The sequence below is a fragment of the Phoenix dactylifera genome, chromosome 8 (assembly GCF_009389715.1).
Source record: "Phoenix dactylifera cultivar Barhee BC4 chromosome 8, palm_55x_up_171113_PBpolish2nd_filt_p, whole genome shotgun sequence".
Lineage (NCBI taxonomy): Eukaryota > Viridiplantae > Streptophyta > Magnoliopsida > Arecales > Arecaceae > Phoenix > Phoenix dactylifera.
In genome coordinates, this window is record NC_052399.1 from 29,639,430 (window position 1) to 29,651,765 (window position 12,336).

General features: G+C 44.1%; 1 protein-coding gene and 1 non-coding gene across 2 annotated transcripts; both read left to right on the top strand.

Moving 5' to 3' along the window:
- The first annotated feature begins 1,933 nt into the window (after nt 1-1,933).
- Nucleotides 1,934-6,380, top strand: LOC103704923 (probable GTP diphosphokinase RSH2, chloroplastic). The gene is made up of 6 exons (XM_008788438.4): nt 1,934-2,905; nt 3,104-3,289; nt 4,662-5,122; nt 5,260-5,418; nt 5,489-5,843; nt 5,930-6,380. Exons 1-6 carry the CDS (start codon nt 2,180-2,182, stop codon nt 6,203-6,205), a joined length of 2,163 nt encoding a protein of 720 aa, XP_008786660.2. The 5' UTR covers nt 1,934-2,179; the 3' UTR covers nt 6,206-6,380.
- Nucleotides 6,381-9,457: 3,077 nt separating this feature from the next.
- On the top strand, nt 9,458-9,539 carry TRNAS-GCU. Its single transcript has one exon. It is a non-coding gene; the product is annotated as a tRNA-Ser (tRNA).
- The last annotated feature ends 2,797 nt before the right edge of the window (nt 9,540-12,336 follow it).

Sequence of the window (12,336 nt, forward strand, 5' to 3'; positions counted from 1 at the left end):
AAAAAAAAAAAAAAAAAAGAAATTGTAGTTAGATTCTTTTCTTGCATCTAATCCTAAGTTATCCAGCCTAATGGACCTGGAATTAACTATTTGTACCACCGCCCTCGCCAAAAAAATAACGTAAAGCTAATGGAAAAATCTCCATGGGCAATTTAGTCATTCTACCGCTCCTCCTCCTTTTTTTTTTTTTTTTTTTTTTGATGAAACGGGCATTTCATACAACTCGGGTACGAATACACCCAATAGAGTCAGAAGACAAAATGCTCCGAAGAGCTCCGGGCAACTCATACTCGCCTGACCATAGGGTACCTCCTGAGTGGCTCGCAACAAATGCCGCCACCCAATCGGCCGCCCCATTGGCCTCGCGATATACATGCATAGCCTGGAAACTAATCTCCCTCACCATATCCCAAATATCACGGATCAGAGGGTGAACACCCCCATGGCTGCACGGGCCCTTTCGGACCCAACTGATCACAGTAGCGGAGTCACCCTCTAACAGGACTGAAGTCGCCCGAAGCACACGCCGCACGTAGCACATACCCATCCAGGCTGCCCGCAGCTCTGCCCCAGGGACCGAAGTATCAAAAATCTGACATCCCCCTGCCACCAACACACCAGAGCTCGGCCCCCTGATAACAAAACCAGCCCCTCCTCTCCTACCTCCATCCAGGACTGAGCCATCAAAATTGACCTTGAGGAAACTCGGGGGTGGGGGCTCCCAGGTAAAAAATACCCTATGTGAAGCTGCCGAAGCAGAGTGGGGGCCCCAGATGTCCCGAGCTATCAAAGGTCTATGGGCTAAGTCTACATGAATAATCTCTGCTGCCTGAGCACTGGCCCGCTCCATCACAAAACGCGGTGCCGGCCTACCCTCGCCAAAGACACGGGCATTCCTGGCCAGCCATATCTGATAAGCTGTACAAGCTGCCCGAATAGCCATGCTGCGCATCAGAGGGGTGCCCGCCCATCGCTGAACCCACTCCAGAAAACAGTCCCTCCGACTCCATGCATCCTCCGGAATCCCAGTCAGCCTCCAAGCATCCCGCGCCCGAGCGCAATGGAAAAGGGCATGCTCCACTGACTCGTCCTCCCCACAATCCGGACATAGAGGAGAGAGGCTCACTCCTCGTCTGCTCAGCACTGAACACGTCGGCACGCACTCCCAAGCCACCTTCCAGAGGAAAAGAGCAGTCCTCTGGTGTAGCCCCACCCTCCACACCCAGCCACAATCTAGGCCTGGCACTGACTCCCGCTGAATGACTCGGGAGACATCACCAACCCCGACACTCGCTCTGCAAGTAGTACTCCAGACCCTGACATCCGGACCTGCAGAAACCGGAATGGGAAGTGCCCGAACTCGCTCTGCCAAATGCTCTCCGAACAGCTGGTCAAGCCTAGCACCATCCCACTCTGCCGCCCCCGGCCTGAGAAGGTCGGAAACCCGGAGTCCCTCTGCCCCCGATCCACTAAACATCGTCGGCCATAATCTCAATGGGAGCGCGTCCACCCACGGGTCCTCAGTCACATCAATACTCCGGCCGTCGCCAATCAACCATCTAGTATGAGCCAGGGCCATCGGCAAGTGCCGCCCAATCTCTCGCCATATAAAGGAAAACCTACGGCCCCCTACCGCCTGTGCAGTAAGTCCCGCACCACCGTATCGAGCTATCATGATCCGGCTCCAAAAGCCCTGTGGCTCCAAAACGACCTGCACGGCCCGTCGTGCCAGTAAAGCCTCGCGCCGCACCTGGAGTGACTGCACCCCTAAGCCACCCTCCCGCAGTGACAGACATACCGCTCCTCCTCCTGGCCTTCCAACCAATCCAACTGAGACGCGCAAGATTTTTCTCCTACGACAAAACAAACCAACAGCGAAAAGAAAAAAAAGAAGAGAGAAAAAAAAATGTCCTCCACCGTCTTTTCACTGGCTCTCTGACTTCTTTCCCCGTCCCCACGGCCCCCTTTCTTCCCTCCCTATTTCCGCGAACCTAGGGTTTCTTCGATAGATCTCCTTGATTCTAGATTCCCAACTCCCGATCCCATCAAGCTCCCTCCTTTCCCCCTAATATCCGATCGTCCCCCTAAAATTACCCCGATCTCGCTTCCCAGGTGCCGGAATAGGGTTTTTGATCTCGGATTCGAGGGGAGAAAGCCGAGACATTAGGGGTCGGCGTCCATGTCGGTGCCGGCGATCGCGCTCTACGCGAGCCCCCCGAGCGGCGTCTGCCCGACCTCCCACCACTCCTGCCAGATCGCCTCCTCCCACGGCCCCTCCGACTTCGACCTCAACCCCCGCCCGCCATCCTCCTCCTCATCCTCCTCAGCCCAGAAGCCGATCTCCGGCGGCCTTTCCTGCCTATTCTCCTCCCCGACCTCCCGCCATGCCGCCGCCACCTCTTCTTCCTCGAGCTTTACCGGCGCCGATGAGCTCGGCTCGCTCTGGCACGACAGATCCGAGGACCTCAGCAGCTCCTTTTGCTACTCTTCCTACCCCTCGTCGTCCCTCAAGTGCCGGGACCAGAGCCCGGTGTCGGTTTTCCAGGGTCCGGTGTCGTGCAGCGGGAGCGGCTCCGCTAGAAGCCCGTCGTTGGTGAGAACCACGCGCGAGTGGAGCAGCGGCGACTGGAGGGTGGGGAAAGATAGAATTTTTAGCGGGTTTGTTAGAAACGCGTTGGGCTCTTGTCTTGATTTCAATTCCCCGAGTTTATCTCGACCGGGAGGTGGTGGATTCAATGTGGAAGAGTTGGATTTTAATTTGGAAGAGAGTCTGCACGAGGAGGCGTCTGCTTGCGAGCCGTATGCCAGAGACTTGCTCGCCAGGGCTCAGTCAAGACATAAAATTTTCTATGAGGAATTTGTGGTGAAGGCTTTCTACAAAGCCGAAGAGGCTCACAGGGGGCAGGTGAATACAAATATGGAAACTTTACCATTTGAATTGAAATGCGATCTTCTTAGTTTCTTTAGGCTAGTTTGTTTTTGATACATGCAATGAAGTTCTGGCATATATTCTGAATTATTGGTGACTCGGTTGTTATTTGAAGATGTCGAATATATTTTAAGTTCGTGAATTGAGCTGGGTTTCTTTTGGCTTGTCTATTAGATGAGGGTGAGCGGAGATCCTTATCTGCAACATTGTGCGGAGACGGCTGTTTTATTAGCGAAGATTGGTGCTAATGCTACAGTAGTCGCTGCAGGGCTTTTACATGATACATTTGATGATTCTTTTGTGGATTATGCATCTATTCTCCAAATATTCGGAGCTGGTGTAGCTGATCTGGTCCAAGGGGTAATTCTCTCTTTTTTTTTCAATGCTTTAGTTCTTCCAGAGTATTGTGTAAAACTGAGTGATGAGTTTTTAATATGATACTTGCAAAAGTTAGTTGGTGCAGCTTTCACACACTCTCCTGCTGCACCATTGGTTACTAGGTCATTCTCTTGTCCCATCATCTTTCTGAAAGAGTAAAACAATCAAAGTATAGCACTTAATGTAGATCATATGTTCAAATGGGCAACTATTATATTGTCTTTGTTCATCATTTTTCTTTCACCACTGGACATTCGGTTATACTTATATAAGTTTAAACAAAACTCTGATATAACCAATAGAAGTTTAAACAAAACTTTGATCTTGTTATTTTTGAATATCACTTCATGTGATAGTTTGTCATTTACTAGACTGAACATTGGAAAACATTTGCTGTGTTTTTCAGATTAGAGGAGGAACTTGGTTTTGCTTGATTCTGTTATAGTTCTCTTATTTGGTGGAGTAATCTGGCATTTATGTGTTTCTATTCATTTTTGTGCTTTTCTGTTGTTGATATTTACACTTAACAAGTGTTTATTGTATTGAGCATCATCGACTGGCATCATGCTATGAGATGCCTGCATGGTTACACTGGTCTCTGTAGTTTGTTGACCATGACTTTTTTTGGGGGGGATTAATAATACAAGATAAATTTAACTTCAATTTAGCATAATATCTCATGGACCCAGCTTCTAATATTTATAAGCTACACAGACATGTCCAATAATTCACCACTAAAGAGGCATGTCCAGAATTTTATATCGTCCTTTTTCTTAAGGTAGAGAAAAGCTTGTATTCAATGGGCTGTGCATCTGGTGGTTTACCTTCTCTAATACCCTTCAACCACCTGAACCCTGATAAAGGCAGGATTTGGACCCAGGTCTCTGGTATGTAACCACTGAAAGACTTTATCAGCAGACAGAGCTGTTCCTGTTATTTGTTTCCTTCACAGGTGCTATCATTATCTGATTGTTGAATACAGAAGATTTTTCCTTATTAGGTATTAGCTCCTTCAATTGGATTTTCTATAGCTTTCTTTCAGTTAAACTACATGGATTTTCATTTTAAGGTTTTGCATAAGTGCATAATAAGACTGTGAGAGGCATGTTGTTTTTGTTTTCTGATTATAAAAATGGCCATTGCATGTTATATGTTGTGTTTTGGAGGAAGACATCAGAAAAAACAAAATTACCTGAAGAGTTTTAACATTTTTTAAAAGTCTGTTTCCTTTTATCTTTTTGGTGTTTTATTCAATAGGCTGGTACTTTTGTATGTAGAGGCAACCGTAGCATCCATAACTCAGACATAAGCTCTGAAGACTAAAATTTGAAATGCTGTTTGGCGTTTTATGCAGGTCTCGAAATTGAGCCACTTAAGCCAGCTTGCTCGTGATAACAATACTGCAAGTAAAACTGTTGAGGCTGACCGGTTGCACACAATGTTTCTTGCAATGGCAGATGCCAGAGCAGTTCTTATAAAGCTAGCAGACAGACTGCATAACATGATGACATTGGAGGCATTACCTATGGTTAAACAACAGAGATTTGCGAAGGAGACCTTGGAGATTTTTGTTCCTTTGGCCAGTAGATTGGGAATCTCAAGTTGGAAGGAGCAGCTTGAGAATTTGTGCTTTAAGCATCTCCATCCAGAGCAACACAAAGAGCTATTCTCCAAATTTGTCAAGTCCTTCGATGAAGCAAAGATCTCATCTGCCATTGCAAAACTTGAAAAAGCTCTTGAGGATGAAGGTGTTTCTTTTCATGCTTTATCTGGGAGGCACAAGGGCTTGTACAGTGTTTACTCCAAGATGCTGAAGTACGTCCTTCCCCCTTTTTGTATAATCATATGTTAAACTGAATACATATGTCCAATCTGAACTAAAATTCATTGGCTCACATATACAATGCCAAATTTTTAATAAGGCTAATTAGGTTGATGCACCAAAACTTCAGGAAGAAGCTGACCATGGATGAGATCCATGACATTCATGCGTTGCGTTTGATTGTTGATAATGAAGAAGATTGTTACGCAGCTCTGACTGTTGTTCATCGATTATGGCCTGAAGTTCTTGGAAGGTTCAAAGACTACATCACTCATCCCAAATTTAATGGGTACGTCAACGACAAACTTAGGTAGTGTGACTAAATTTTTATGCGAATTAGTGCTGATTGTCGTCTGCAGGTACCGATCTTTGCACACGGTTGTTCTGGGTAAAGACATGCTCCCTTTGGAAGTTCAGATCCGAACAAAGGAGATGCATCTACAAGCAGAATATGGAATTGCTGCTCATTGGAGATACAAGGAAGGTGATTGTAAGCACTCTTCATTTGTGCTCCAAATGGTGGAATGGGCAAGATGGGTGGTTACTTGGCAATGCGAGACAATGAACGATGATCGGACTTCATCCGTAGGCGACTCCAGCCTCATTAGGCCTCCCTGCCCATTTCCTTTCCATTCTGATGACTGCCCTTATTCATATACAAGCCAGTGTGACTATGATGGACCCATTTTCATCATCATCCTGGAATATGAGAAGGTGAGTTGAATTTTTCGTATGCGATTGTGAAAACCTAATTACTATTATTCAGATACCTACATTCTGATGTTTGTGTGTGATTTCAGATGACTGTGCAGGAGTTTCCAGCAAACTCAACTGTAATGGATTTGTTGGAGAGAGTCGGGGGACGGAGCTTAAGATGGTCTCCTTCCAGTTTCCCTCTCAAGGAGGACTTGAGGCCGAGACTGAATCATGAGCCAGTGAGCAACCCTAATCAGAAGCTGGAGATGGGGGATGTTGTTGAGCTGACACCATCGATACCTGACAAGTCGTTGACAGAGTATAGGGAGGAAATCCAGCGCATGTATGAACGAGGATTATCTCAAGCTGGCGTGGTTTGAGAAGCTGACCGACACCCATGCCTAACATGAATTAGTCCATTGATTCATTGTATGTATGAACTAATTGTAGGGACATCCACTCCCATTGCAATACGGAAGCTTGGAATGAAATGAGGTCCAAGCAGGTTGTTTAGATCTCAATATAGCAGTTAATGAAGCTTCCTAAATTTGTTCCCCAGCTCCTTTCCCTTTCTCCCAATTGGGTCTTCTCCTGCATCAGAAAGAAATAATCAAATGATCTATGATGGCAGTAACCCTGCGAAGGCACCATCAGATTCACATGAAGCTGACCTGTCACCAACTCCACTCTATTTCAGGCTGTTATTGATTTTTTTTTTTTTCTGCGCTAAAATAGGTATTTTATATAGTACGTGTATAAATACATTCAATAAAATCAAAAAACAAAAGATCATGGAGTGCTCGGAGTAACTCCTCCTCCTTGGCCTACATGGTACTCTCGGAATTGTTGGCCACATAGGTAGCCATTCAATCTGTAGCTCCATTAGCCTCTCTAAATACATGCATAGCTTGAAAGACCCTCCATCTCTAACCATCATCCAGATATTCCGAAGGGGTGGTCCATGCCAACACCCATCGGGCCTTCCTGGATTCAACTGATCATTGTGGTCGAGTCATCCTCTAAGATGATTGAGCTGGCCTCTAGCACTCGCCACGCATGTCGAAAACCCACTCAGGCAGTCCTCGGCTCCGCGTCGGGGACCGAGATGTCAAATAGCTAGCAGCCCCCTGCTGCCACCGCTCTGGAGTTCGAGTTCCTGATGATCAAATCTACACCTTCTCTCATGCCTCCCTCCTAGATGGATCTATCAAAGTTGACCTTGAGGAAGCTCGGGGGTGGGAGCTCCCAGGTGAAGAACACCATATGGGCAGTTGCATAAGCAGAATGGGAACTCCAGATATCCTTAGCTGTCAAAGGCTTGTCTGAACCAATGTCATGACTGATCTCTGCAGCCTGCGCCCAGGCAGGCTCCACTACGAACCTCGGTGACATGCTGCGCTCTCCAAAAACTCGAGCGTTCCTTGCCAGCTAGATCTAGTATGATGTATAAGTCGCTCTAATAGCCTTTCGGCGCATTCGTGGACTACCTGCCCACCGAATGGCCTGTAAGAACCGATCCCTCTGACTCCAAGCATCCGGTGGAGTCCCTGTGATCCGCTAAGTCTCCCTCGCCTTTGCACATTGGAATCACACATGGTCCACTGTCTCATCAACACTACACATCCTGCACTTTGGGAAAATTCTCAAGCTACATCTACTGAGTACCAAACTCGTTGGAAAACGCTTCCAGGCCACCTTCCATAAAAATAAAGCAAGCCTCGGGTGAAGTCTGAATCGCCAGATCTAAGCACACTCTGGCCCCAGCTCGTGCTCCTGCCAGAGGACTCGGAAGAGATCCCCCACCCTGACGTTGGTCCCACATGAAGAGCTCCAAACCCGGTTATCAGGTCTCGCGCACCCAAGAACCGAAAGAGACTGGACCTGCTCAGTAAGATACTCCTTGAACAACTAACGCGACCTGTCCTCGTCCCACTCCGCTCCTCCAGGGTCGAGAAGGTCGCTCGCCCTCAGATCCTCCGCTGCCTCAATGTTGACCGTAGTCGGCCAACACCTCAAGGGGAGGCAACCCCCCACAAGTCACTTGTCACATCGATACTCTGCCCACCAATCAGTCATTTGGTATTTGCCACAACAGTTGGCAGATACATCCCAATATCCCGCCACATGAAGGAACACTTGTGCCCCCTCCGAGCCACCCCTTCAGGGCCGATTCGGCTATACTTGACTGTCATAACCTAACTCCAAAATCTCCGTGGCTCCAGCATAAATCGTGCTACATGTCAAGTGATGAGCGACTCACGCCTTTCCTGGAGAAAACACCTCCAGACCGCCCTCACTGGGAGGCAGACAAACACTCTCCCAAGCCACCTCAATGCGACCCCCACAGAAAGCTCCAAAGTAGTCGCTCGATCCTTATCAATATTATTTTCAGCACCACAGTGTTGACCATGAGGTAGACGGGCATAAAGCCCAGAACTGATCTGATCAGTGTCAATCTGCCCATCATAGAAAGAGACTATCCCGCCAGCCATCCAGCCTGCTTTGAACCCGTAGCACCAGACCAACACACTCAAGCACCCGCAGCCTTCTGCCCGTGATGGGTATGCCTAAGTAGCTCTAGATCCTCTCCTGCTCTGACATCTCCAATAATCTCCTGATCTTCTGTCTAACCCTACACTCCGTGCTCGGACTGAAGGAGATGGTTGACTTTATAAAGTTCACTCCCTGACGCTACGTAGTAATCTGCTAACACACCCTTGAGAGCTTGTGCATCCGAAATCCTCGCCTGGGCCAAAAGAAGACAAACTCGAGTTGCCTCTTTAGATTAATCCAGCAATTTCCTTCTGCTGCTGCTGTGAATGGTCCAGGATCTTCGGATGTTTGCGTCCTGATATCTTTCTCAGAATCTACTGGTGGCGAGGATGGCGAGCTCCTCTGGATCTTTGACATGGGGTCTGCATCATTGCGAAGAGTCAGCGTAATTTCTTTGGATGCTGCATAGGACATTTCCCCAAAGGGTCTGCATCACTTCATAAATCCAAGTATCAAACGAACAAACCACACCGCTCATTGTTGAGGCAGCGACCCGAACGTCTCTATGCGCGCGCGCGCATGTGCATGCATTTGTGGGTAAATTTAGCCGTCCAAGGGATGCCAGGAAGCTCTAGATTCAACAGGACAAGCCATTAACGTCAGGATGTTTTTGTTGAACATTGACATTAGGATGTTCTTCTAGCTCTACTACTTGTATTGAGAGGGTACTTGAACTTTTGCCAGCTGGTTGCTCCACGTTCGACATGCCTGGTTCAATTAGCATCTTGTTTTGCTGAGTCCAGAGCTACTTGGCTTGTGTAGGAGCGAGAAGTCTTTTAACATGATTTTTAGCTTAGTTTGCGAATTCGATGAGCTCAAACAGCTTAATCCATTCGCATTCTTAGCTATGACAAGCGATAGAGCTATCAGCTTTCATTTTGTTGTTGGTGCATGTTTTCTTGTTGTGGACTAATTCCAATGAAAAAATTCACAAGCAGCTTAATTCAATGAGCTCAAACAGCTTAATTCATTCGCATTCTTAGCTATGACAAGCAATAGAGCTATCAGCTTTCATTTTGGTGCATGTTTTCTCGCTGCAGACTAATTTTAATAAAACAATTCACAAGCAGCTATCGAACGTCGCTTTGGCCGAGTGGTTAAGGCGTGTGCCTGCTAAGTACATGGGGTTTCCCCGCGAGAGTTCGAATCTCTCAGGCGACGGTTAATTTTTTTTCAATTTCTCCAAAGAAAAAAAAAAAGCAATTCAATTTATCAATATGTACTATAACTGTAAAGCCCATCTATAACTTCTATAACAAATCCAAATAGAAAACAGTGCTCTATATGGATACAGTACATAATGTTTTCTAGCTATTTTTTTGAATACAAAAGAGATTCATTTAGTTTATGGAGATATTTCTAGCTATTCGATATGAATGAATTCTTTTATATATTTATAATAATAATACCAAAATAAATTGAATCTCATATATTAATGAGATTCTTGCGAGAAAAATCCCCTTTATTTCATAATTACTAAAATAAGCTATGCTCTTTTTTATAAAAATAGGCTTTCTTGAGCAATGCTAAATACTTATATTATAACACTTGGGAGTTGTGACCTAGCAATTCTACATGTGCATTAAAGCATATCTCTTCTACATTTATTACTAATTTATAGGGCTGCTTAGATTGAGAAGTGCTTGAAGCCAACTTGACCCGATTTCACAATCTAGTCTTGAGTCTAGAGCTGAACTCAACCAATTAGCTAATCAAATCGGATTAAGTTGGGCTTACAAAAAAAATATTTTAGATATAATGAGTTATTTGGGTTGGGTCGGGGCCAAGCAAGATCAAGTTCCAACCCAAAATATTCGAAGCTCTAGTTGAGAGTCTTGAGACTATAGTTCAAATCAATTATTTAACTATTTTTTATAGCTAAAACTATGACAATTAATAATTAAATATTAAATTTACAATTTTTAAAAAAAAATCAAAAGAATGCCAGGTCATAAGCTTTAATTCAATTTTTTTAAAACTTAAGATAATAATCATTCTTAAAGCACAAGTTTCCAACCTAGGATTTAAAAAGTGTGAGTGCAAACGTGCATGCAAAACTTTTGTTAAATGTTCTTTATCATACAATGTTGATATATTGACGCATTAAACTACAATTATAGTCATGTGCTTCCTGAATATTAGAATTATGCCATTGAAGTTTTGTTGTGGTCATGTAACTATTATTGTAGGTCCGTTGGTTGTAGGATAGATCAAAGAGGAAGCTATCCCTCTTACTAAGTATCCCTCCAAGATTCCTTTTTTCTCGAGCTTAGATTTTTAGTTGGTTGTAGTAACCACCGTTCCCTGTAATACTTGCATAGTCCAAACATGGTAAAAAGGCGAGGTAAAGTGAAAAGAAAGGGCATGCAGAAGGGTAATTGTAACTCTTATTTTTAGTATGAAATCAGGGATACATCTATTTCATCCCTCCTCCAATAATAATTTTAACACCTATGACAAGTATAGTACTATTCCCCAAAACTTACCTTGCAACCAAACAAGGACAGAGATTTGTGCTTCATATGAACTTACAAATTGAAAGTTCTAACCATTCCTTTAGGAAGAAAAAAAAGGGGTAATAATAACCAAGATTTCATAGAGTAGATGCTAAGGATAAGCCCAAAAAGGCTTCTTGACCCTGTACAAGTATCTAAGATTTTTCTATCGCATCATCAATTTAGGACTAAATACAAGCTCACACCATACGGGTCCATAAGGGTCCTCACATACTCCCAAGCCCAAGCATGCTCACTAGGCAAAATATCCAAATCCAGTTGAAAATACCATGTTTAGTCCATGGCCAGTTCTTAACAGAACTCGTGCTGCAGTGTTTCTTAATCCACATACGCATGCCTAAGTCCGTCTAAAACCAGTTATTATGATCAAGATCTCAACCCAAAAGACTAGCTAGAAGATATTATTTAGCTTTTTTGTCTTTATATATATATATCCAAAATCTATCCAGTGCATAATCAATCTGAGACTAAACACATACTCACGCAGACCCCACACACTCCCCATATTTGAGCTCGAACATCCTTGCCAAGTTAAGAATCCAAATTCCATCACAAACACCAAAATCAGCCCGTTGTTAGTCCTAACAAGGTCCATGCTACAAATGTTTCCTTATAATACATGGGTCATGGGCCAAACTCGATCTGATACTATTTTTAACAACTCAGAATCTCCTCCAAAAAGGCTAGTTGAAAGGTGATATTTGGGTTTTTTGGCCTTGCATAGACATCCAAAATCTCTCCAACGCATATTTATAGGATGAAACATATGTCCTCACAGGTAAACACAGACACAACACACTCCCACTCTGCTTTTCTCATAGTGTAGACTGTTCCTCTAAGTTCATTTCCATAATACACCATAGACCTACAAAGGCAAATGAAGGTTGTTTCTTCAAATAGCTTACTTCCTCCTAGCTGGCATTACCGTGCAACCATGTAGTCTAGATTTTGCTTCTTGGTTTTTGTTTATCATTTTATCCACTTTGTCATATATACCTAGATATGTCTACAAAAAAATGTCTTCGAATAGCAATTGCATCTAGTATTGTATATTAGTTTCAAGATATGCTTAGGTGGTAAGGCTTTACATCTTTTGTCAAATCTATCATTTATCTTTATACTGAAATGTACAATGATGTAATCCAATTCTAAAGAAAAGAAGAGAGTTCGTGAAGTCAAGAGCTTAGTAGTTTACAAGATAAAGTATTTAAAAGAATTTTAGGACTTGCAAGTTGATTGCAAGTAGTTAATTTAGTTTCACTAAAAATAAACAACTTCATATTTAATACAAATATCGGCAATTAACTCTAATAATTCCTTGTTGCCCGAAATCCCAATCTTACTAATTTGCCTTGTTACATATTTTCCTTCTTCCTAGAGCCAACCAGCCAGGTGAATTTCTTTCTGTTCAATCATCAATATAGAATGGTTTGGAAACTAAT